The following is a 27,052-nucleotide window of genomic DNA, read 5'->3' as shown; positions in this document are numbered from 1 at the left end:
TTTGAGCTTTGGAGATGATTTCAGAGAAAACCAGTGGCACCATCGTGTTTCTCGCGAACTTTTACATAAGAATCAACAGTCAAATCGCAAACTCCTCACACATGCAACATCTGCATTCGCAATGCTCCACTCTGTGTTACCAGTGAAATGTCGCTCGAATTCGGTAGAAAGTAATAAACGAGGCCTGAATAGATCTCTCCTAACTCCGGCTGTGTTGCTCACGTAGCCCTTGAAGAACCACTGCACGTAGGACAAATGGAAGCAAACAAACAACGAAAATAGAGTGAGGGAAAGGAAACGCGTTGATGACGGCGCAGGGCTACAACTATTCGTACTTGATGGATGTCCGTGTTGCGTGCGCAGAATTGAAGGCGCGATGGCGTGAGGCTTGAACTCGCAATGCTCCGCGCTAGATTGCTAATCAAGTGTCGTTACTTGTCAGAATAAAACTTTAGAAAAAAACGAGGATAGACTTCGTCCCTCCTATCATCGGATGTGTTGCTCACGTAACCCTTGAAGCACCACAGCAAATAAAACAAACGGAAACACCACAGCATAGTTATAGAGCAAGGGGAAGAACTTGCGATATGACGGCGCAGATATAGTACCTTTATGGGGTTGATTTCAGGGAAAACCAGTGGCACCATCGTGTTTCTCGCGAAATTTCACATAAGAATCAACAGTCAAATCGCAAATTCCTCACACATGAAACATCTCCATCCGGAAACTTTCAAAAGTTCATACGGCGCACAATGGGTCGAATCAATTAGAGAGGTCGGACATGAAATTTTTGACTAAAACTGCAAATTTTGATGTTCATTCCGTCACATTTTAAATTTCAAGGGGTGCCTCTTGAAGAAAATTTCATGAGGAAACCATTGGAACCGCTTTCAGAACTCTCAAAATTTTGTATAAACGGAGTTATATGCTCTTGAAGTCTCCAAATTTCGTCCGACCTTTCCTATCGACTCGATCCACCGTGCGGCGTTGTTCCTTAGGACGGGAGGATTGGCGGGTGATCCGGCAGCGGTTTGTCTGCGGGAATTTATGCGGAGCAGAAGGTTGTCGAGACAAGTGCGACCCCGGATCCGGAGAAAACTCGCGAAACACGTGCCGCCCCACGTTGCCGCCCCCGCCCCCACCCCTCCCCCCGAAGGGTAACGGGGGGGCTTCGACAGGGACGTTAATTCCAGGGCTCGGAGCGGAAAGCGCAACAAGGCTCGACCCCGCGACCCCAAAAGTGCACCCTGCTCAGTTTCCAGCGAGCGCTAATATTTTTCCCCGGGTTCTTCGGTCTCGAGGGGCGTTCGAAATACACGACGCGCGGATCGGAAGCGGACTGCGTGCTAAGGAACAACGCCGTATGAACGTTCGAGAGTTGCCAAATTTCCTCCGATACAATGTTTTATTTTTGAGGAATGTTATGAAAATGTTTACTTGAAATTGTCAGGAACTTTAGATGAAATTGCGAACAAAATTATCTGAAAAGTGGGAGGAAAATATTCTTAAGTTTACCAGGTAATTCGTGTTTTATCAAAGGAAATCCGGCAACGCCTGAAGGTTCATACGGCGTTTTTCCTGAGCAAGGCAGTAGAGGAGGGCGGTGTTTCTCCTGCGTTGCGTTGCGAGGGGTGTCCGGTGTTGAGTGTCAGCGAAAACCGGGAAATCCGGATTTTGTCGTGTTTGCTTTTGCCCACTGCTCCCATTTCCCGGAACTAGTTCCGAATTCCGGAACTTTTGAGATTTTCCTGAATTTTTCCCGGAACTTTTGAAATTCCCGAACTTTTTGGATTTTTTGCATTTTCCGGAACTTTCTCGGAATTTTCGAAAAAATCTAAGAGGAATCGCGGAATTTTTGACGGTCCTGGAGTGGGAGAAATTGGACCAAAAAAGTTCCGAATCCCGGAACTTTTGACGGTCATTGAAGGAGAGAAATTGGAACAAAAAAGTTCCGAATCCCGGAACTTTTGAGGGACATGGAATGGGAGCAGTGGAGCACTGCTTTTGCCAGTCAAGGTGGATCTGCCAGAGATAGAGATGTAGTGGCAAACTAACAGCTTGCCAAAGCGGAGGGTATCACTGGGGTTTGAAGGCGCTCTTAGTTGAATTATTGCAATTTAACGAGTAAACACGCACTTTATACTTTCAAATTGCTGATGATTTGACAGCCTGCAACATACATGAGCCAAAAACGAGTAAGGTGCTAAGTCATCGACGAAAATTTTCAAGGAGAATCATGACATTTGAATAATGCGATGCTTAAATCCATTCCTTAAATTTCGGCTCATTGTTTGTATTTCGAAAAGCGTCTAGTGAAATAATAAAAGGAGAGGAAACATGGGTTCATGTGCAAATTGGATATAAAAGGCTCTCAACCTGAAATGAAGGACTCATATACTCCCCTCCTGGATCGAAGCAGCCTCAACTGAAGTGGTACCTTCCAGCTCTCTGAACTCGAGTTATCCACACGGATAAAGTATCATGAACACCCCTTAAATCCGAAAACCACCCCCTATCCTAACGCCCATTCCAACGCCGTATGAACATTGAAACGTTGCCAAATTTGTTGTGACAAAATGTCCGATTTCGAAGATAGTCGTGAATATTTTTCTTCGCTATTTTTTCACAAATTAGATCCAAAATTTAAGATTATTAAAATTCTAAACACTCGAAAGAAACACATTGGATCTAGAGTCCAGACTCTTGAAAACATTGACAAGAAAAAATACTCTTGATTTTAATCGGATTTTTGCTTGAACCAAAACGAAATCCGCTTAAATTAAGAGGCTTGGTTCTTGATTTAAGCTAAATTCTGATTGAATCAAGAGTACTTTTTCTTGTCGATGTTTTAAGTCTCTGGACTCTAGATCCGATGTGAATTTTTCCATGTGAAGAGTAAGTGCACGAATTTAAGAAAAAAGGGGTTTTCATCAGTAGATTTGGCAACGTCAGAATGTTTATATGACCTTTTTCTTTAGCACAGCAGCGTTGCGTTCCGTCATCAAGCCATCGTCGAAAGTCAAGATCAAGTCGAAAAATTTCGATGCTGATCATTATTTGAACCTCTCCATTCAACCGGCCCTCATCTGCGGTGTTATTTCAACCTTCGCCTCCTTCAGAGGCGGATCCAGCAATTCGACAACATCGGATTCCCCCCATTAAAACCTATGGTAAATCATCGATTTTTGTCGGAGCACCTAGTCCCTCCAAGAATCGATACATTTCCATAGGTTTAAATGTAAAAAAACAACGTTGCCAAAACACCTTTTAAAAAGAATCCGTTCCCCCTGTTCTCTAGAGCGGACTATCCTTTTAAATCCTCGCAGCACAGCCCGCCGCGCGCCGCACGGTGGATCGAGTCAATGGGAGGGGTCGGTCATCGCGCATCACGCGTCTTATTTTCTCTGATTACGGAGATTTCCCACCCTTAGAATAGAGCAAATTACACTCATCTATGTATTTTTCGTCGTAGATTCCATTTTTCATCATTTTTCAGCCGAATAACGAGTTTTAATACGAGTTTGACACACTTTTTCATGACTATTGAAATTGGGATCCTTGATAGCTGTTTTTTCACGTTACTTTCGGCGAATGGGACCGTAAGCATCTTCCATAAAGAATAATTTTGCAGAACTTGACTCAAGGACATTACTTGAGGAGTGAGGGAGGGCGGCTTTACAGCCCCCTCACTACGAAGGTTGCCATATTTCTTTCAATTTCTGATAACATCGTTTTTTGTTCATGTTAATTGGTTTCTCGCAATTGCATACTGACACATATACGGAACATTCTGATAATGTTCATTTTTCTTCTCTTTTCCTCCAGCCAGTCAATAGACGTTTTCATTTTTATGAACTCTCTACTCTTTCAAATATTCAACAAATATGCATATTTCAAAAAATAGATCAATATATTAAAGAAATAAAAAAGAGATGTATATACTGTAGCTTCTTTTTATCGAGTCATCCTAGAAGATTATTATAGGTACTTATCACCAGATAAAAAAATTGAATGTGCAGAGAAAAAAAAAATTATATCATCTTCCATTATTTCGTTTTGTTCCTCAATGTTTGGAGTGAAGTTTGAAACATATTTATTGAATAAATATGAAAATAAGAGGAAATTTATTTTTCATGCAAGTTCTGATCCCTTGAAGAACCTCTGAGAAGGACTATTGTCTCTTGAAGAAATTTCTTGTATTTCTTCTTTTTCAACCCACAACCAATTTTTACTTTCTCGCTACCCTAGGGTAGAGAAAGTATTGTCATCCTCCAAGGGGGGGGGGGGGGAGTTGAAATTTTATTTGTATGGAGCTCATGAAAGAGTTCTAGGTATGTTGAAGACATTTTGCAAGAAACGGGACGTGTGAAATATACAATGCGCAAAACATACACCTTAAACTTTATCGCACAGTATAACGTTGATCGAATCAACTTCAAAGACTAACAGAAGGTTAATGTCTCGTCCAAAAATATCAACAAATAAGCCAAAATCAGTAATCAGTAGAAAAATTATCGAGATTGAAGGATATCGTGTGATGCACGATTTTATTGATGGCAATAGAGCAAGATCGGATTCCCAGCAGGCGCGACTTCCTATCATTCAAATGGACCGTTTTCGCAGATTAGCGGATATTAGCGGCTAATTATTACATAATATCATTCCTGATAGTGTACAGGAGGCAACCCAACAAAGGATTTTGCGGACACTTGTGGACATTTTTTTATCGAGCTATTTTAACATTTTTTTGGGCGTTTTTTTTAAAGCAAGCTTTGGAGGTGGTTTTGGTCCTCCTAAAAATATGCCAATGCACATTCATGATATACCAAAATGTTCCTTAAAGGGAGGAGAATAAGCATGTTTAATTGAAATTTTGATAAATCTGCCACAGAACTCATGCAAAAGCGAAATAAAACCTTGAGAATTAGACGGCAAATTTGATACCACCTGCAATGTCAGCTTTAGGCAACCCGCATGTCAAAGCGGAAGGGTTCAAAGATCCTAGAACCGTGGATACATTCATTTTGGAAGCTTAACTACTAGAAAACCAAGAAAAAATATTTAAAATCAGACTTTTTTTTTCGTCGCCCATGACCGACCTCTACCATTGACTCGATCCACCGTGCGCCGCCCCGCGCGCGGATGAGGCAGTGAATGCCTGGAAAGTCAAAACGCCTTCATTGCCGAGCGTATGCAATGCGGACATCCGTTGAGCCCGAATAGTTGCATCCAGGCGCCTCCGTCATACTCGTATTCGAGGACGAATATGTATGTATCAATAGCGGATGTCGAGTTTTCACATTGCCCCAGGAAAAGACCAACTTACTGGCCTCATCCTTAAAAAAATTACTGATAAAGCAATTCATAAATTAGTCCAAATTTTTAATGCAATAATCAATCTACAATATGTCCCTAGCAAATTTAAAGAAGCAATAATAATAGTTTTTCATAAAAAAGGCAAACCCGAAAGAAATCCCTCTTCTTATCGTCCAATATCTTTGCTCTCATCCATAGCAAAACTATGGGAAAGACTTTATCTTCTAGACTATTAAAAGTAATCAATATTAAAAACATACTGCCAGATATTCAATTCGGTTTTAGAGCTAAACACTCTACCATTGAACAAATACATAGAGTAACCAATTTTATTGAAAAAGCCCTTGAAAAAGGAGAATATTGCGTCTCTGCATTCTTAGACGTTGCACAAGCATTTGATAAAGTCTCTCATAAACTCCTTATTAAAATGTTAGCAAATCTTCTCCCTGCTTGTCATGTTAGATTAATCCAATCGTATCTCTCTGACAGAACTTTCCGAGTTAGAGTAGGTGAGGCACTGTCGGACGAAAAACCAATTCTGGCAGGAGTCCCGCAAGGCTCAGTTCTAGGCCCATTGCTATATTTACTGTTTACCTCAGATATTCCCGCTCCAACCAGAAAATCCCTCTTAGGAAAGTATGCTGATGATACTACGTATTTGTCTAGCAATAAAAGTCAGGAATTAGCTACACTTGAACTTGAAGATAACCTTCAAAATTTCTATAACTGGACGAGTGAAAAAGACATCAAACTTAATTGTGCAAAAACTATTTATAAGATATTCTCTAACCGTAGTATCAAGGACATTAACATTATATTCAATAAAGTCCTATTAAAACCTTCAGAAGTGGCCAAGTATTTAGGTATACACCTAGATACTAAGTTAAAGTGGAAGGAACACATAAAAATCAAAAGAGAAGAATGCTTGTTCAAACTTAAAAAATTGTATTGGTTAATAGGTAAAAAATCTAAGTTAAGTATTAGTAATAAGCTTCTATTATATAAACAAATTGTACGACCCACATGGGCATATGGAGCTCAAATCTGGGGGTGTGCAGCACGGTCCAATATAGAAATTTTACAAAGAGTCCAAAATCGTGCTCTGAGACAGATAGTCGGAGCACGATGGTATGAACGTAACTCTGATATCCATAGAGACCTGGGGATGGAGACCGTCTCGCAATTTATAACTAAAGTTGCAACCAACTATGAGAGACGGCTCCATCACCATCCTAACACCGAGGCTTTACTATTACTTGACAACTCAAATGAGTTTAGACGCCTCAAACGGGTGAAACCGTGGGAACTGGCCAGCCCCTTGGTTTGAACCATTAATTTTAGTAACCAATTATTTCTAACCATTTAGATAAGTTACAGACTACCCGGTCGTTTGTACTCACACATTTATTTTGAATTTAGAAACAAAGTGTATAATTTCATTGTGAAAGTTCGCTTAACACTAATAAAAAAAAAAAAAAAAAAAAAAAAAAAAAAAAAAAAAAAAGACTTTTTTTTCGTCGCCCGTGACCGACCTCTACCATTGACTCGATCCACCGTGCGCCGCCCGCGCGCGGATGAGGCAGTGAATGCCTGGAAAGTCAAAACGCCTTCATTGCGAGCGTATGCAATGCGGACATCCGTTGAGCCCGAATAGTTGCATCCAGGCGCCTCGTCATACTCGTATTCGAGGACGAATATGTATGTATCAATAGCGGATGTCGAGTTTTCACATTGCGAGAAAATCGTGTTTGAAGTTTTCGAAGCTTTGCACTTTGCCGCCCGTAGAACCGAGAGGATTCTTCTAAAGGTTTTCATGTAGAACAACTCTTCCTGTAAAAAACACACGTTTTACGATCTATGTAAGTGAAAAATTGAAGGAGTAACAGCGATTTGAAAAAGAATGTGACAGTCCGCTATTTTTATGATAACTTTTTTATGCATGAAACAAAGGCTTCAGGAGGGGTAAGGCTGGTGAAACGATTGAAGTGAACCAAAAGTATGTCACTTCTGAGTCATTTAATCAAATTGAACAAAAAACTTAATCGTCCATAACGTCTGCAACAAAAACGAGGAACAAATTGTAAAATCAGTTAAAAACTCATCAATCCTGGCGAAACGGTCTCGATACGTATCATTTGAGTGTCATTTGAGTGTTAGAGTGCCTATGGCCTTTGCACGGGCAGTTATCACACGTTTGAATCTCCGCGGTGTCCTGCCGCGCTACCACCAACAAGATCGCTGTATTTTCCCTTCGTCTTTTTTGTCTATTGCTTTGTCTATAAATTTCAATATTTAGCCTGCAGACGGAGGAACGTAATTGCGTATCAATCTTCTCAAATTGGATCGATCAATTCAATTTTTTCTGAGAAATACGACCGAGCAATTTCTTTCCGCAATTTATCATATTTTCGCGTGTAGTCAGGAAAGGAATCAGTGGAATTTTCCGTCAAACATGTTCAAAATCCCGCAACCTTGGAATCTCGGTACGTCCTTTCGTCCGGGAAACGACGATGTTATTTTAAACCTTTACCGTTCTCCAGTTTCGGTTTTTTTTTCTACGAGTAGAAATAGCCTATCTACGATTCGGTGTAAACCCACAATCGTGCATGTTGCAGGCCCGGCCGAGATGCGTGCGAACCACTCCTGCCGCCGTTCCAGGGAGGGATTCCGGAGGGTTGAAACAGGCGTTTCCGAGGGAGATTCCCGCTTTGATCGTATTTCGTATCGTTTCGCATTCCGCGTGGTATCTTACGCCCGTAGAGAATGGAGTTCTCTCGGCCCACTCGTATCTGCCGCGCTAAGCAAATACGACGTATGAACCTTCGGGTGTTGCCAAAATTCATCCGGAATGGAGACGTTGCATGTGTGCAATGGAGGGAATATCCCACGCTATCCCGAGAGTCCACCTCTACATCAAGACAAACTCTCCATGCAAAGATAGGGAGCAAATACATTAGCAGTGATGCCGTGTTTTCAGTTTTAGAGTCCCCAAATAAAGTGGCAGCCCTGGCAATGTATTTGCTCCCTATCTTTGCATGGAGAGTTTGTATTGATGTAGAGGTGGACTCTCAGGGTAGGGTGGGATGTCCCCTCCATTTTGGCCTCACTTTGAGAGCTTTTTTGTGAGCTTGGGAGATGATTTCAGAGAAAACCAGTGGCACCATCGTGTTTCTCGCGAACTTTTACATAAGAATCGATGGTCAAATCGCAAATCCCTCATATATGCAACATCTCCATGTTATGCATATTTTTTTTTCAAACGGGCCTGTTGCAAACTTCAGCAAAAACTCAAGGATGAGTTGTCTCTCACATGGCTCAAAAATCACAATGAGCGCGCGTCAGGAAAGTCTGAAATACACTCCTAACTTCACAATCTCTGTAAGAAATATGCGCTCTTTTTCAGCTTCTCACTTCAGAAGCGATACTATGGCACAGGTGAACATTTCGTGAGAGGAGTCGTTCCATCGAACCCTTCTGCACTTGGATGCTGCACAATATTCAACATGGCTGACGCCTCCGCGCGTAAATCGTGAGAAAGGACCATGGTTTTTATCAACGCAAGGAAAATGTAAATTTAAACATGCTGCCGATTGATAGAATCACAGTTCGTGTTTTGGCGAGTTGACGTCGGCCATGTTGAATATTGCGTAGCACCCTAGTGCGTTAGGGTTGGGGGAAGGATCCCTCCTACGAATTGTTCTACTGTGCCGTAGTATCGTTTTTTAAGCTGGTAAATTAAGTAAACGAGACTTTTCCAATGTGCTCATCGAGATTTTTAAGCCCTCTTCTATACTGCCTTGCCAAGAGAAAACGCCGTATGAACCTTCAGGCATCGCAAAAATTTCCTTTGATAAGATACTAATTTACTAGGAAAGTTGTTAGTATTTTCTTCCAATTTTTCAGACAGTTTTGTTTGCAATTCAATCTAAAGTATCTGAAAAGTTCAAGAAAAAATATGCAAAACTTTCTTCAAAAATGCATATTTTCTTTGAGGAAATTGGCCGTTATTCAAATGCTCATACGGCGTTCTTCCTTTAGCGTGGCAGTGTAAGAAAAAACTCTTCTCTTGCCCTCGCTGAAGTTTGCAACAGCCCATTTTTACATAATTTTGTTCGAAATTTGATCTGAAATATGTGAAAATAATGGGAAAAATATGCATAACTCTTTTCCAAGATACCCTTTTATGAAGGGAAATTCGGCAACATGCGAATGTTCATACGACGTTTTTCCTTAGCACGGCAGTGTAAGAATCAACTTTTCTCTTGCCCTCGCTGAAGTTTGCAACAGCCCCATTTTTTACATATTTTGTTCGAAATTTAATCTAAAATATAGCAACTTTTCTCTTGCCCTTGCTGAAGTTTGCAACAGCCCCATTTTTCGCATAATTTTGTTCGAAATTAGATCTAAAATATGTGAAAATTTCAGGGAAAAATATGCATAACTCTATTCCAAGATACCTTTTTTATGAAGGGAAATTTGGCAACATGCGAATGTTCATACGGCGTTTTTCCTCAGCACGGCAGCATTATTGCCCTTGCCCGGTTTGCCTCCCGAGAATCCTGGATCTGACGGGGATGATCGCGATCGTGGCGCTTGCTGGGAGGGCATCCCTTTGAAAGCATCCCCCTCCCCTCCCCCCCCCCCCCCCCACGACCAGTACGCTTGTCATGTTGATGGTTCGGAAAACATGAGGGACGGAGGGTGTCTACTCCGCTGCATTTCGCAAGAATGTGTGTAGTCCGTGGTGTCTAAAACGCGCGGAAAACCGGGAAATACCGACATTCGTCGGGGAACGGATAAGCTTCCGGAAAATCAGGAAGTTCAGTTCACCACACTGTCAAAAAAACACATTGGATCTAGAGTCCAGACTCTTAAAAACATCGACAAGAAAAAGTACTCTTGATTCAATCAGAATCTAGCTTAAATCAAGAACCAAGCCTCTTAATTTAAGCGGATTTCGTTTTGATTCAAGCAAAAATCCGATTGAATCAAGAGTATTTTTTCTTGTCAATGTTTTCAAGAGTCTGGACTCTAGATCCAGTGTGTTTTTTTCCAGTGAAGTTCACCAGGGAATCCGTCTTAAAGCCGAAATTAACCGAAAGTTTACTGTCAGTGGCTCAGCTAGAAATTGTCCATGGGGAAGGCGAGGTTATGGTCGAAAATTTTCGTAGGGGGTCGAAACGTAAAAAATTCCCGAAAATCACGGAAAATTACAGTTTTATCGGAAAATAGGGGGATCTAAAATACCCTAACCGCTAAACCCCCAGCTCCACCACTGCTCACATTACTATATTCGATCGTTTTTGAGGGGCTTGGAGGACAGAGTGCATAAATGCAGTTTTTAAAAAAAGAATGGTGATATTGATGATCTTTGGTGAAACTAGTTTTCATGCATATTGTGTGAGAAATTCGCTCCCGAATTCCAGTTTTTAAGCATCAAAAAGTCAGTTTGAACTTTCTTTCTATTATAAGGACCCACGTAATTTCGAAACTTCAAACTTGTATTTCTCGAAATAGCAAACAATGCACTTATGCGTTTTGTCCCCGAAGTCCCTCATTTTATGTTTACATTGTTTGTGAACGTTCCAATTTATTTTTATGTGCCCGATGAATTTTGCGAAAAAAATAAAACACGTTTTTCTTTCTCTCTCTTATTTCTATGTAAGTAAATTTTACCAACATTTCACCTAAAAAAGAACTGTAAGAGTTTCCTAACTCGTACCTTCTAACAATTTTTTAAAGTCTAAATTTAACATTTAACGCAAGTACGACAGGATTCAAGTGAGGCATTCCTCCATGGGGACTATTTGAAGTAGAGAAAAATTGGACCGCGTCTAGCAGAAAAGAACCAAGGCACATCAGCTACTGCCAAAAACTGGGCAATTTAACTTTTTATTAGAGAACGTTTGTGCGGATTCCTTTGAAAATTTTAAAGGAATTCGCTTCGCTTTATGCAGAAAATTCACTGAAATGTTTAAAGATCCGCACAGCCATTTTCATGTAAAAAATTAAATTGCCCAATCAAATTTGGCATTAATCGATGTGCAGGATGTCTAGCATCAGGAAAAAACCGGAAAATATCAGGAATTTTGGCCGATCAGGAAAAAATCAGGAAAATTGGAAAAATCGGCCGTATTATTAGGAATTTTTCTTACGCAATTCTCCTCAGCGGAGAAGTCGTACTGCTTTTTGCCTACCGTGCCAGGAGTCTTCGCGCCATCTGCGTTTCAGATAATTTCTCAAAGAAAAATCGGGAAAATATCAGGAATTTTCAAAATGAAAAAATCAGGAATTTTTTATAAAAATCAGGAAAACATCAGGATTTTTCAAATTAAAAACACCCTGATGTGGCTTGGTTCCTCTCTGCTTAACGCGGTCCAATTGGCAATATTGCCGCAAGCCAACTTCGCAGGGCGAAAACCTTACGTTACGTCCCGCCTCTTATTCGTACCCACCTATGAAACTCCAAAACGTTTGTCTATTCCTTTCAACATACGGCTGAATACGGCGGAAATAACGGAAAGAAACTCACCGACTCATTCCCGGAGTTGGATGATGACTCTGTAGCGCTTTCCGAGGGCGCAGCGTTGCCGTAATCGTGCACAAACCCGCCTATTTTACGTGGAAACTGGCGGGTTAATTCGATAATTAAAGGCGGAATGACAACGGTGGTCGGTTCGGAAGCTCTGCGATTGGCGTTTTGCGAAATGAGCCGAAACGCATCGCATATCGCGAAAGTTGGCCTGACGACGAGGACGCGCGGACTTGATGGCTCCCTCGATTTTCCCAGTCGGTCGCCGAGTTTTCCGACCGGAAATGAACATGTCAACTTTCCTGCACGACGAGGTGACGGCTCCACGGTGACTGGAGGGAGCCTGCAAGGTTGCCACAGTCAGGGAATACCGGGATTTTTCAGGGAATTTTTAAAAGTCAGGGAAAACCTGGACAGGGTTGCTACAGTCAGGGAATATCGAGATTTTTTAGGGAATTTTTAAGTCAGGGAAAACCTGGACAGGGTTTCTACAGTCAGAGAATACACAGTCCGCCGTCCGGGCATACCGGGAAATGTCAGGGAAAATGTGTTAAATCACCTTTGTTTGCTTTCTAGAATAGGTTCGAGGTTTCGAATAACAAATTTTGCCTAAAACCTGTTTTAAATTATGTGCTCTTAATCATATGCCATATCTTTAGATGTCAGGAAATTTTACCAAAATAGGCCAGGGAAATGTCGGGGAATTTCATTTTCCAAATTCTGTGACATCCTTGGAGCGAATTTTATTTATAGGTTTGGTACTACTTTTGTGTCAGAACCTCCGAACTGCCCCATTCTATTGAGTTCGGAATTTCCGATTCAGTGACAAACGAATCGCAACGTTGGTTCGTGATTTTAGTACCAACTCGCGAGGTGGTTCTAAAAAAGGTTCGACCCATCGAAAACCAACGGATCTGATTGGTCGAATTTGATAACAACGGTGTCCTCTGGTGTTGGTGATTGATGAGACAAACCGGGACAGAACTTCTCAAAGAGGTTCGGAACTTTAAATAAAATTCGCTTTTGGTTGCTTCCACCTTACTTTCATCCAAGTTTCACGATGTGTAACCAGTGAAAATGTAAGTCTCCCTGAAAAAATGAAAGCAAGTTGGAATAAACTAAGGGTTCACTATCGCGGTAGATGACATCATGAACCGAATTTTCTAAGCACGATATCTCGGTTAATATTGAACGTAGAGAGTTGCTGTCTGATCAGATCTTATTATTTTTAGCTAGTTCACAGGAATCAAGCATTTTAACACGATTCTGTGGCCAACGCAACTGACCCATCGTGATTCACTCCTTTCACCGTGTTCTAATTTTCACTACCTTTCTTTTTTTGTTCCAGACCTGAAGCTTCAGGAACAGCTGCTGACAGAGCGGTTGGCAGAACTTCAAGTAAAGTTGGAGTACCTGGACGGGATGTTGCATAGCCAGGAGATAGATGTCCATGGAATGGAACAACAGGTAAGGAGTTACTTGATAAATGTTCAGGGAGAAGATTGAAAAAAAAGTGGAAATTTTAAGATTATCTTTGAAACTGAATTACACACTCGTGATTGGACCGCGTTAATCAAAAAGGAACCAAGCCACATCGGCCATTGCTAAATTTAATTGGGCAATTTAATTTTTCCTATGGAAACGGTTGTGCGAATCGTTGTGCAAACAGTGGATTTTGTGAATAGTGCAAAGCAAATTTCTTAAAATTTTCTAAGGAATTCGCACAAACGTTCTCGCGTGAAAAATTTAACTACCCAGTTAAATTTGGCAATAGTTGATGTGCCTTTGTTCTTTTCTGCTAAACACGGTTTAATCGTACTTACACTGAAAAAAAATTTCGGTAAATCCGAACTAGTTAGGATCATATGGAACCAGGTTTTGTTCGGCACACACAACCGAATTATTCGGTCTGTTCAACCGAATTGTTCGGTCTGTTCTACCGAATTGTTCGGTTTGTGTGACTAAACCATAATCAATTCTTACAGTTTGGTTCAGTGGACCGAACAGTTCGGCTGAGCAGACCGAATAATTCGGTCGTGTGTACCGAACAAAATCGTGGATCCATATGCCCCTAACTAGTTCGGATTTACCGAACTTTTTTTTCGGTGTATAATGATGCGCTGAAACTCTCTTTCATTGGCTCTTGTCGAAAATCGAAATATTAGAGAAAATAGCCTCGTTACACACAAGAGACACAGGCTGCCTAACTAGCACAGGTTAATAAATTTGAATTACATGGTAAAATGATTGCTACTGTATCAAAAAGTTGTAAATCGACGGTAAATCTACTAGACCATGTATCTCGTTTGCGGTGTTTGAAAATCTCTGTTCCCGTTTTATTTCTTTGACGAAGAACAAATCAATTTCATTCCTTGAAGTTTTTACAGAGTTTTCGTTGCAAGGAGAAGAAAAGTCATGGAAGTTTTCAAAAATTGACGTTGAGTGATTTTCGATGTAAAAAATGAAGTATAACAGGAAGTCTGCAACCTCGCAAACCGATATACGTGGTCTCGTAGTTTCACCGTCTATATTTTGTCTATTCAATACAATTATTTGAAATAAGTTGCGCAAGTTTATGAACATTCTTGGCCATCCGGTTTGATATTGGAATTTGAAGATTGGCAGTGACATTTTTTTATGTTAGAAGATTGGCAGCCCTTTCGGGCTCTAAGGGTTCCATATTTCGACATGTCCTTACTCTGTCTATACACGCACTCTAAATTTGAGATATTTTTGATCAGCTCGGCGTGATCCTTGTGCGATGTTACGAAATTAAAGAGTCGTTTGTGGGTTGCACCTCTCGTGTGCATCAGCCTCACTCAAGGCTCACTGGAAAAAAAGTCGCTTGGATCTAGAGTCCAGACTCTCGAAAACAATGACAAGAAAAAATACTCTTGATTCAATCGGATTTTTGCTTGAATCGACAAGAAATCCGCCTAAATTAAGTGGCTTGGTTCTCCAGGGTGTCTAGCATCAGGAAAAACCGGAAAATATCAGGAATTTTGGCTGATCAGGAAAATCGGAAAAATCGGACGTTTTATCAGGAATTTTTATTACGCGAATCTCCTCAGCGGAGAAAGTCTTACTGCTTTTTGCCTACCATGCTAGGAGTCGAGAAAAATCAGGAAAATATCAGGAATTTTTTTAAAATATCAGGAAAAATTAGGATTTTTCAAAATTAAAAAAATATTAGACACCCTGTTCTCGATTTAAACAAAAATCCAATTGAATCGAGAATATCTATCTTGTCGATGTTTTTAAGAGTCCGGACTCTAGAATCAAGCGACTTTTTTTCCCAGTGTTTTCTCCTTTTACAACAAGCTTCTTGATGCATATCCATCAAAATACAAAGAATAAACCTTTTTGGGTTCTTCGCAGGTTCCATTGCCTGGTGAAGATTGGCTTGACAATTCGACGGACTCGAAACTGTTTTATTCAACACTGAAGAATGCCTCCTCGGTATCAGCACTGAATCCTCCTCTGAAGCTGCCGTCTGTCTACCAGTTCCTCACTCACCTCGTCAATGTTCCTCATCTTAGGCCCGCCTACATCACATCCAAGGGTCGGAGAGGAGGTAAGTTTAGAATTTGAAAACAACACTGGAAAACAAAAAAACATATTGGATTTAGAGTCCAGACTCTTGAAAACATTGACAAGAAAAAATACTCTTGATTCAATTAGATTTAAGCTTAAATCAAAAGGAAATCCGCTCATTTTAAGAGGCTTGGTTCTTGATTTAAGCAAAAATCCGATTGAATCAAAAGTATTTTTTCTTGTCGATGTTTTTAAGAGTCTGGACTCTAGATCCAATATGTTCTTTTCCAGTGTAATCACTCTTTCATTGCTGTTTTAATATTTACTCGTATTCATCAGGAATGTTAAACATTTCAATGACAGGGCGTGAACTGGAAATGGAGAGGGGGGGGGGGGGTTGCAATTTAGAAAAATGACAGGGGTTCACCGATGTCACCTCCCAGCCAGGTCCTAAATTTTTGAAAGTAGGTCCCTTCTCAGAATGATTTTTTGATTGTTTTCTCGGCAAATTGTTCCCCTATTTTTGGGTTATCTAAGGGGTAGAAGTCTCTGTTACGTCCTCAACTAAGTTTTTAAAGGAAGTAGTGGTATGGACTATGGAGTTTAATTTCCAGCGGTCAAACATTCAAAAAATGTTTGAGATGCAGCGCCATTTATTCCAGCACCAAATGTCAACATCGTTGATAACTTTTCGAGAAAATCCTCGGAAATTTTGGGGAGAGGGGCCGCTACCCCCTCGGCTCATACACGTGCTGCTTTTACCAAACTAGAAGAGGTCACCTCAACGGCATATCAGTTTGCCTTCAATTGTTAGTGTAGGCAACGCGAGCTCTCTTGTGATCGAATAGTGGTATCATCGTGAAATGGCAGGCTCACCCCTGATACACAAAAAATAAGAGCTTATCAAATCGGAAGAGGTTACTTCAATGTCTTATCAGTTTGCCTTCAATTTAAAGTGTAGGCAACACAGGCTCCCATGTGGTCGAATAGTTGCATTGTCCTCCATATAATAGTGAGGACAGCCTCTATCAGCAAATTCGTCGTAGAAGGATAACGTAAGAAAATTATAATTAGAGAAAGGAGGAAAAGAGAAAGAAGAAGAAGAGAAAAAAGAGGAGGGAGAAGAAAAAAGAAAGAAACATAAGAAAAGAATAAGAGGAAGTAGGAAAGAAGAAAAAAGCAAGAAGGAAAAGAGGAAGAAGAAAAGAGCAAAAAAGAGGAAGAAAAAATAAATTGTTTTTCCAATCAAATTTTTAAATATTCTTTGTCCATTGTGGAATCAAAATCTAAATTTCAATCATTATGCTAGACTCTGAACATGATCTCGAGGGAAATAAACACAATTTTCCGAATGATAGACAAGAAATATGTGGAAACTGTTTTGATTACTAAAAATTCTCAGCCCTAGATCTTCGGAATCTTTGGAATGCTTAAACTAGTCTCTTTTAATCTTTATTTTCAAGCCTTTTAATTCCCTGTTTCTTTTTTCAGTGAAAATCATCTTAGGGGTACCAACTGTGAAGCGAAGCAACCAAAGTTATTTGCTTACAACCTTGCAGAATTTGCTGGAATCGATGAGCCCTGAAGAACAGAATGAAACTTTAATAGTTGTATTAATAGCTGAGGTAAATAATTCATATCTCTCAGTCACTTTCCAATTTGGAGATTAATAAAGTTGATATTGAGGAAAAACAACATGAATCTCATAAAATCGAAACAATAATCCCATAATAAAAAAAAATCAATCGAAACCTACTGTGAGGAGAGGAAGTGACGCCTCAAAATGCATCAGTGTTTTTTATTTGATTTTTATTGGGGGAAAAAATATATGTACATAATTCTTCCTCTAAAATTTCTAAATCTAGTTTTGTAAGTAGTGGATCAAAATTTGAGTAAAATGTTCAGTAAGGTTGTCCTAAAAATCTTTTTTTGAACTATCTACAATAATACTGTGTTTTAATTTGTATGATTTTTCTCACTAATGTTTATTTTTGTCTCTAGGTTGATGCTAAATATGTTATAAGTGTGGCCAACGATGTGAAAGCACAGTGAGTACCTTTTATTTTCTTGAGTTTCTCAAGTCTACGATTTTATGAATTTGGCACTATTTATTGAGGTTAGGAATACCTAATAACTTGTTCTGCTTGGCTATTGATGAATTTCATTCTTTAAGTGAAAAAAAGATTTACAGTTGGGTAAAAGTATGTGCCAGTAAAAAATGATAATTGAAGCACTTACTTGGAATGGTGATGACTCAAAAAGAAAAAAGAAAAAAAAATCAGGACTCAAGAAAAAGCACACAGGAGGGTGGAGGCGGGCAACTGTTCCGTCAAAAACTCAATTTTGAAAAAAAAATCAGACTTTACACCTATTCGAAATATGGAACAATATATAATTTAGGAACATGGTTGAATAAAGTAAATTCACCTTTCTTTGTATCCCTACCGTTTTGTATGATGAGGAGGGAAAGAAAAGAAAATGAAGAAAATCATATTTCGTACTAGAATCTTGAGGTTTGAGCTTGCTCACTGCTATTTTTCAACAAATAAACGTTTGCTTACCTGTTTTAGGTTCCCAGAAGCCATTGAGTCAGGGTTAATAGACATCATATCTCCGCCATTACACTACTACCCTGAGTTCTCATCTTTGCGGAGAACCCTGGATGATGATCCGGAGAGAGTGAAATGGCGCTCAAAACAGAATCTGGACTATGCATTTTTAATGATGTATGCTCAGTCCAGAGGCATGTTCTACGTCCAGTTAGAGGATGACATTTTGGCCAAAACAAATTTCATCACAACAATGAAGAGTGTCGCACTCAAAGCTATAGTTAGAAGGCAGAACTGGTTTGTCTTGGATTTTTGCCAGCTAGGATTCATTGGTAAGTTTCAATTGTCTTCTCTGGACACATTTTTGTGTCGATGTTTTGCAATTGTTCCAATAATGGACTAATTTAGAGGCCTCATCATTCTTTCAATATTCAATGTATCGATTTATTTTAAATGCAATTTACTGAATAATTGATTTGCAATCGTACAAACGGAAACAATAGAAGAGAACTTTATTTCTAAATTCTGCATGAGTTAATTGATTAAAGTTTTGTAATTGGCAAGTTATAAATTAATAAATGACTTATTAAACCTCAAGAAATAAACACCAAGACACATTTTGTGACCATTTTGCGAATATGACAAGGTCATGTGTCTGTTTATATGGTAGATATCAATCTTGTGAAATATCGACCATCAAAAGAGGATCCCATTTCATACACAAAATTAGAAACTAATCAAACTTTCCCATGAACAATATTGACACTAAAATGTAGAAATTGTATCCCCTATTAAAGTCAGATATGCAGCTCCCCGCCTAGTCATTTCAGTGCTACTATTTTTGTTTGTTCTTGTATTGGAAGTAGAACTTGGATAGGAACTGAAACGGTCAAATCCAAAAATACTGAGGTAGGTAACAAACTGTGAATGCAAAAACGCAACATAAAAATGTGTAAAATCGAAATTAAAAAACTTATCGGCTTTTATATTCTTTATTTTGTGAGTTGAGAGTACTAATTTTGATTTTACGGATTTTTTTGTTGCATTTTTGCCTTGAAAAAGTAAAAACTTAGAGAAATTTTAAATTGATTTTCTGTCGCTGATGTTATGTATACTTTTTCTTTCTTTTCAACAGGAAAAATGTTCAAGTGCTTTGAGCTGCCATGGATCATTCAATTCTTCATAATGTTTTTCAACGATAAACCTTGTGACTGGCTGTTAGAAAATATTATTCACACAAAAGTGTGTAGATTGGATGACGATGACGTAAGTTCATCAATAAAAGAGATCCTCTTTTTCTCAGGGAAAAATGTTCAATTTCGAAATGCTCGTTTTTGTGATCATTTGATTGTATGTCATGGATCAAATTATTAGATCTTAGTCATCGTAGAATGTTAAAGCCCTTGTCGAAAGAAATTGCAGAAAAATCAAATCAGAACTAAAAAGTCTTAATTGTCTTGAGTCAGATAATATAGTAAGTTTGATGCAAAAGCACTGAGGAGGGCTGTTCTATCAGTTGTCGGTAAGCTACCGAAACAGTTCTGTCAAGAAAAAGTTACTGTAAGAGCGCTCTTGCCGATAGCGATCAGAGTTTTCGGAGCTAACGAAAATAAGCTGTTGCTTTTTGTACATCTATTTCACGCGCTGCCGTGCCAGGCAATCTGGTAAACCGACACCTGGGGCAACAATGCATTGAGTGCGAGCTCTCAAAAATCCAATAAGGCCGACTGTTAACGATATTATCTCCACTGTCAGTACTGCCGCCAGTTTCGGTAAGAGACGATATCGATTGTGGCCCGGCAAGAATTCGTTAGAACACCCCTAGCACTGAGTATGGATGTCCCATTTGGTACCTGCCAGCAGTGTCATAACTTTTTCAGTCTTTCTGTGATGTCATTGCAGGCAGTGAGTTAAAAAAAAATAACTGTGCCAACAGTTTCCCAATGTAAGTAGGCACTTTTATAAATGAGCCAGAATTATTTAGTGGTTCCTTGTTGTAAAATATAGTCCAAATGGTAGTAGCTGTTGTAGTAAATAAGCTAAGAGACAATGTTTTTGTTACAAGGACCTCTTCAAGCTGTTTTTTTCAGGTTTTTTCAAACCTGGTTTGTTGCATCTAGCCGCCAGTCAAAATCTGAGAGAAAAAGTTATATTCATCATTTGAATTTCCCTGATCATCAAATTATACATTTTACTATCAAAATAGCAGCAAGTAAGAAGAATCTTGGTACTAAACATTTTTTTATTGCAAGTTATTTACTTACATGCCTAGAATGGTTACATGTTGAAGGCTTTCGGCCTTTCAGGGCCATCCTCAGAGCAATAAAACAAATAGTATAGAAAAACTACATGCTGGTATCAAACAAATTAGCAAGCAAAAGTAAAAGAAATTTTAACTATATAATTGGCAGATGAAACAAATCAGCATACAAATCACAGTGGCCGGAAAGGCCTTCAGCATGTGTCGCATATACTGCAACGCATTTATTCATAGAGGTTCTCTATCTCCCTTTCCCCGTATTTTCGGTCTCTCTCTATGAATTTTTAAAACCCAGCATCGAGCAAGCTTCACTTACTCGTTGCTGTGATCAGTCGAACGCATCTATCTTTATTATATTTTTTATTACCAGCGTCACGAGATGGATTGAATGATAAGGCTCTTTCGGGACTAAGCTCCACTTTTCAGAAGCGGGGTCTCGTCACTTAGGTTTTGACCATCAGCACAGCCTTCCGAAGTGCTCCCTAAAGTCAGTTTAATTGTATCCATCATCTTTGTAACGATTCCAACAATATACGCGAGTCCTGCGTCACCCTACAACACGTATTTTTATTCTGCTCTCCCAACTTCCGCCACGTATAGAAAATTGAGGCGTTTTCAGTCCGCCTTTACACAAACTTATTCCCTATCCGCGACAGCATGTAACCATTCTGAGCGTGTAATTAAATAACTTGCAATAAAAAATGTATAGTACCAAGATTTTTCTTCCTTTTCTAATCATTTTAGCATACGGCACTGCTCTACCAAAAATGTTTAAATAGCAGCAAATACCTAGTTAGTTTATTAGATTTGTAGTAAGTTTTGAAGTTTTAAAATGCATCTGGAGATATAATAAATGATTTTTTGCCCGCGTCCAATTGATATATCTCTAGTCAAAAAAGTAATTTGGTAGTACCTTAAATATCCTTTCTTTGTCCTTTTCAGAAAAAGTGCAAGAAGAGGAAGGCCAAAATCTGGGTACAGTACGAGCCATCACTTTTCCAGCACATAGGGACCACATCATCTTTGAAAGGGAAAATTCAGACACTGAAGGTATAGTATTTTTTGTTTACTTCGTCACCATGTGAGCTGATCTTGAATAAGGGAATATTTTACACCTCAAATGTCAATTGTTTTAATTAAGTAAAACATTGTGTCTTTCATCAAGAAAAGTTCCTATGTTGATAAATGGAAGTATCTAAGCAAAAAGCAATTGTATAATTGCTTTGCAAAATCGTATCGTTGGTGTCAATTTCATTTTTGTTGATACAGAAGTCCCCAAAAATCTTGATAAACTGTATGAGGAGTCTTATGAAATATTATTTAAAAAAAATAAAATTATTTTTCCCCTCTTCTTTCTCTCTCAGTTGATCTTTGAGCTTCACAATGACCGAACTGGGTACTGCGACTAAAATTGAGTCTGTCGATATTTGTCGCAACCTGGTGCGACTTTTCTTTGTCACAAATCGCTGCATAACATCCTGTGGGGACAAGACCTACAAAAACTTGATTTTCAGTTTCTATCATCCTTAGCCACTGCACTGTAAATTCATCACTTTTTTTCTTTTCTCTTCCATCAGGATAAAAGGTTTGGAAAGCTACAACTATACAAATCTCATTCAAACCCCAGTGCAGAATGCTACACGACAGTCAAAGCTTACAAAATTCATACTCTGCAGAAAGCTTACCTAGGTGAATCATTTTTCTGGGGATTGACTCCTCAGCCTAATGATGTCTTCATGTTCAAGTTCAAAGTACCCATCAGACTTAAAAGGTAACCTCTGATTCGAAAACTCAACTTATTTTGCCTATTATTAGAGGGAAAAAAAAAAAAAAAAAAAAAAAAAAAAAAAAAAAAAAAAAAAAGAACGAAAAAGAACCGTCCAACATTATGACTTTCTTAGTCCTTTAAAACATTTTCGATTATATATCTCACAGAATGGTCCAATCCAGCTTTGGCTCCAATTGGCAATCAATAAGTACATGCCAGCAACCTAATATCATTAACAACAAAGCTGAATGAAGCACCTCAATGTAGGTTTCCCTTCCAAAACGTTACATAGTATGCGATGGGGACATTGAAATTTTCCAAATTCAACTTGTAAGTTGGATAATAATATTTTAGTTCTACGTTATTTTCGGCTTCCTGCTCAAGGAAAACCCGAGTTTACTTGAGTCAAATTAAAAACAGCACATTCAAAGATTGGGGGAATTTACCCGTGCACTAATTGTTTTGACAAGATTAAAGGTACCAATCTTGCATTCGGATAAGAAGTAAACATGTGAGATGCCAAGCTCTAGTTATTTGCCTAATGTACAATCAACCTGTGTTGATTTCACTGCTCGATTTGGCTTGCGTTGACTGTGGTTTTACGAGCGGGAAGTTTGAATTTCCTGTTTATAATGTAAACTGCGACAGTTTAAGTTCCACTTATGAGTTGATTTTAGAAGTAGTCTTATTCAAAGAAGTTGTAATGTTCGTTAAAGTTAATATGTTCAACAACTTCTGCATTAAATCTTGTTTAGAAAATTATACTGCAATACTTACTTTATTGCCTTGCTTAGTGGTCCGTTTATTTCTTCTTTTCATGTTAATGTCACTTAAAAACACTATTTTCTCAGTTTTACCAGTTCATTTGCCAAAGGAAAAGTAAGTAAAATGCTTTTGATGCAACCTTTACGAACAATCTGTCTATTTTTTGTTATTTAGGTATTTACTTCGGAGTGGAAATGCAGAGCACCCCTCTGACTTGCTCTCTAACACGACTGTTGAAATTTTTCCAGTCAAGTCATCTATCTCAACAAATCCATCAAATACCTCAATAGTTATAGGTAAGTGTTATTTTTGATTATATCAAAACACATGTTGGGTATTAGGTTCAATTTCTTTGGTTTAAACTGTTTTGAACATTCTCAACATTTATGAAAACTATTGATTTATCGTCATCTTGCGGCCAAAGTATCACAAGTGCCACTGGTGCTTAGGCTTTCTATTGATTGCCAAACTTCTCAAATGAGACCATTTTGCCTGGTTTGCAATTATCAGCACCTAAAGTCTTGCTTTACATCAAATGGACAGTGTAACGCTGAGAAAGTTGACACCAAGATCAAACAAGAAAAAGCAATAATTTTGAGACTGCATTTTCGGGCTTTGAGGAAACTGCAGGTGGAATGTGAGCAGGTAGAATTATGGCTCTTCTCTCTTTTTTTGCGAGTTCAGTATGCCACATCCGTACTTGAATAGTGATCTTGCTCTCTCTCCTCATTCCTCAACGTTGTGAATGTAGTCCAACTAAGTCGGTTGCAATTTTTATGCATGTGCCAGTAAAAATGGCCTTTCTTGTTCTTATCAGTAGCATAAATTCCACTAATTTTTTTTACAAATGTAACCAGCAGCAGTCTCACTGATACACTTTCTTATTTCAAGTTAGATCATTCAATGCTGAGCAATGGAGTGATTTTTAAGCCGTGAAATGTCAGTTATACCTACAGTTGAATTTTTAAAATCTAATTTCTTTCATATTTTAAATCCAGTTCAAAATGATGTCAGTTTGCAATAGAAACTCTTTTTGAGTTTGATTCTTCATTACGGATTGAAAAATAAGTTTTTGATGAGCGTAACAGATTCAGTGAGGCTCAAATGCCTACTGCCTGTGATATCCTCCTGTTTTCATATGCATTTGATGCCCAGGATGAATGTAATAATCAGGAAGAACTGGTAAAAATTATTGAAAAATTAGCAGTGACTCCTGATCAAGCCGAACTCTACTCAAGTTTTTTAAGGTGACTAATGCTTTTTTTTTGTTTTTTGAAGATGCCAAAAGTTAACAACTCCAACTCCAACGAGATCGGATAGAAATTTTGTTCGCACTCCCTGAAAATGAGTGACATGCCTAATCTCTGGTTTTCTTTTTTTTTAAAAGTGTTTTCGTACTTTCTCTTCAAGTATTAATTCCTGTTTTTTCGACTAAATTTCAGGCAAATTCAATAATAAAGGAATAGCGGAGGGCACAGTACCTCTAGAAGTGGGACCAGTGGATGAACTGAGACTAACTGTTCATTCAGAGAGCGATCATTGGGTCATTCTTAGTGAGGTGATATATTTATTTTTATTTTACCCTCTTCTCCTTCAGATGTTTTTATTTAAAACTTTTCAATTATCATATCAATAGCAAAAAAATGACTCTTTATAAATCCCTGCTCTTTTAAGTGGATTCTTGATTCATATTCCATCAAATTCAAATCTATAAAGAAGACAAAGCAATTATTTGGGATCGACAGCATTTTTACAGTGAACTCTCAAACCATGTAAGGTTTGCGACAATGCAGATTTCCTATCACACTTTAATTTTCAAATGAAAAACTACTCATCGGCAATTTTTAAAATTGCCGGAATATCTCCTCTATATGTGAAGAAAATTCTGTGAAAACTTCAAGAAATGATGATGATTCGTTCGCCTGTAAAAAAATGAAATAGGCGAGGAGATTTTAAAACACGACAAATGAGAAGCATAGTTTTGGGAGTTTCACCATTGATTTGTTTTACAGAGAGAATTTTCTCTACTCATCCCCCGGAGGTTTTACCATCGTTTCCTAGACTTCTTTCTCGAGACAACTGCAGTTGATCTGTTACTTGCAAGTGAAATTACACACTATAATCTTGACTGGTTCATCAAAAATCCTGAAATTCACTCCTTAGCGCCCAGTTTGTGTAGCTTTCGATACGCTGTTTCCAATTTTTTGCCTCTGCTGCAGCCTGATTGTTGAAATTTTGTGTTTGTCAGGCCGACATAGATGACATAGGTTGAAAGGCAAAGTGTGATTGGTCGGCTATGTCTAATTGCTGCTTTGTTGTGCTTTGTCAAGTGGAATGGACGACATACTGTCGGAAACTAAAGAGGTGCCGTTAGCTTGTTGTGAGTTAAACCCGACATAGGCATGACAAAGCAGCGTTAAGACATAGCCGACCAATCACGCTCCGCCTTTTAACATATGTCATCTATGTCGTCCGAACAAACACAAAATTTCAACAATCAGGCTGCAAACAGGTTTTTGTGTTGCCAGCAACTAAGTTTCCCTAGAAAGAGAAGTGAGAAAGCATAACCTGAATAATCAAACAATGGAATCATACCGAGCAAAACAGACTGCTATGATTGAAACCCTTAACATTTCACCTCTTTGGCTGCTTTTTTGATGGCATGGACAAGTATCTTATTGAATTTTCTATGTCCTTCAGCCATCAGCATTAATTGTTTGCCTGTATTGGCTTAGCTCTCTTGTATCATGTTTTTTTTTTTTTTTTTTTTTTTTTTTTAAATTTTACTCAATTTGTTTGTGCATTTTCATTCCAGATTCTCATTGAAACAGACAATAGATGACACTTATACTAGTCAGTCCTCTTGTGTGGTCAAACGATCAAACTCGGCTGTGATAAAATTTGGCATCACTTCCATTCATCCAAACTCAACCTCTGCTTTTGTACATAGTTCCTGTTTTCCCTCTGTTTTCTGTACCTCCAGGTTCATTTTCATCGTCTGTTCTACTTACGTGTTACTTATATCGTCTCAACATTTTGCAAGAGGTTAACAGGGTAGTGAATGTTTTATGTGAGGACCCCACTCCAGCTTCTTCATCGGTGAAATATTGTCATCCTGAAGTGATGATAGTTCCATTTCTTTCAGTTGTTTGCTTACTTCACCAAAAATTTTAAAAATTGTTGGAGACTGAAAACTGAAATAACTTTAAAGTTTGGGTCTTAGAAAACAAGAGGTCTCAGCATCCGACATTCTCCCCCAAAAATATTGTTTTGGCAACAGGATCAAAATATTCATCATCAAAATTGCACTGAATAATAGTATGTCAATGAGAGGGTTAAAAAAATCAACTTCAAATTTTTTTTGTGACGCTTAATCAACTTCTTCAGTTGGGTGTTAATCGAACTGACGTTTTCGCTTGCCTCCACCATTGTGAGGGGGGTGGTTTTTGGGTTTTTGATGATGATGAATTGCAAGGGCTGCATTGACACATATTTACATTTTTATTCAATATTTCACTTGCGGTGAGTTTCACACTTATATTTATAAACACAGTTCTAAGCTTTAAGAGTGGGCTATAAGGTGACACGGGTCTAGGCCGTGGGGAGGGGGGATACGGGTCTGAGCTGTGTTTGTGAACGCGTCCAGGACGTGATGGAGATACGGGTCTGAGTCAAGATGGTACGGGTCTCAGCCCTGATATTTACGGGTCTGGCCGATGACTACGACTGTGGGTCTTCTTCAAATCTGGATCAATACTGGTGCCCGGCCTATGCCCCGGCCACTATTTATAGTCGATCGCCGACTCCCCACCAGGCTGGTTTGCCCAGCTTTGCGATAGGGAACCGAGCGATCGAACTGCAACTAGCGGCCGAAGTTGGAATTGCTTCGAGCGGGCGCGTCAGCACGCCACGCGCATCATTGAGAGTATGTATGCGAGTGCCGCGCCGCCACATGGTGTTTTGGAAGATTGTCTCGAGAGATTTTTCGGTAAGGAAGTTTTCAAAATGGAGTCTCCCATCTGACTGTGTTAAGTTATTTTGACTTTAAATATGGGTTCCACTTGCAGTTCATTGGTCAATTTTCTGACAATCACCATAGCATCTTGGAAGCCAGATTTTTTTCTTCGGTAAAATATCTCATGTATTTTTCAAGCATCTCCATTGATGCAACAATATCAATATTGGGAGACTCACACTGTTTTACTCACACTATTGACTCGGAAAAGTACTTTTACCATACAATAAACTAAACTAGGAACTCAAAATCTGTGATTTGGTCGGCTAAGTAGTAGCTTTATGCAAAGGAACCTGGGTCACCATTTTCCGTC

General features: G+C 38.9%; 1 protein-coding gene across 1 annotated transcript in view; it reads left to right on the top strand.

The window, feature by feature from the left end:
- The window catches only part of Mgat4a (alpha-1,3-mannosyl-glycoprotein 4-beta-N-acetylglucosaminyltransferase a), a 181,802-nt gene extending 155,592 nt beyond the window's left edge, over nt 1-26,210 (top strand). The window contains exons 4-14 of the mRNA XM_019052463.2: nt 13,197-13,315; nt 15,227-15,422; nt 16,874-17,007; nt 17,384-17,430; nt 17,953-18,263; nt 19,067-19,197; nt 21,134-21,241; nt 21,769-21,962; nt 22,899-23,020; nt 24,167-24,282; nt 25,540-26,210. Coding sequence (XP_018908008.1) covers nt 13,197-13,315; nt 15,227-15,422; nt 16,874-17,007; nt 17,384-17,430; nt 17,953-18,263; nt 19,067-19,197; nt 21,134-21,241; nt 21,769-21,962; nt 22,899-23,020; nt 24,167-24,282; nt 25,540-25,566 — 1,505 coding nt within the window. The 3' untranslated portion in view covers nt 25,567-26,210. The remainder of the gene's footprint in view (nt 1-13,196; nt 13,316-15,226; nt 15,423-16,873; nt 17,008-17,383; nt 17,431-17,952; nt 18,264-19,066; nt 19,198-21,133; nt 21,242-21,768; nt 21,963-22,898; nt 23,021-24,166; nt 24,283-25,539) is intronic.
- The last annotated feature ends 842 nt before the right edge of the window (nt 26,211-27,052 follow it).

This window comes from Bemisia tabaci, chromosome 10, assembly GCF_918797505.1.
Source record: "Bemisia tabaci chromosome 10, PGI_BMITA_v3".
NCBI classification, from domain to species: Eukaryota; Metazoa; Arthropoda; class Insecta; order Hemiptera; family Aleyrodidae; genus Bemisia; species Bemisia tabaci.
The sequence above is the reverse complement of the archived record's forward strand: the minus strand, read 5'-3'. Positions and strand labels throughout refer to the sequence as shown.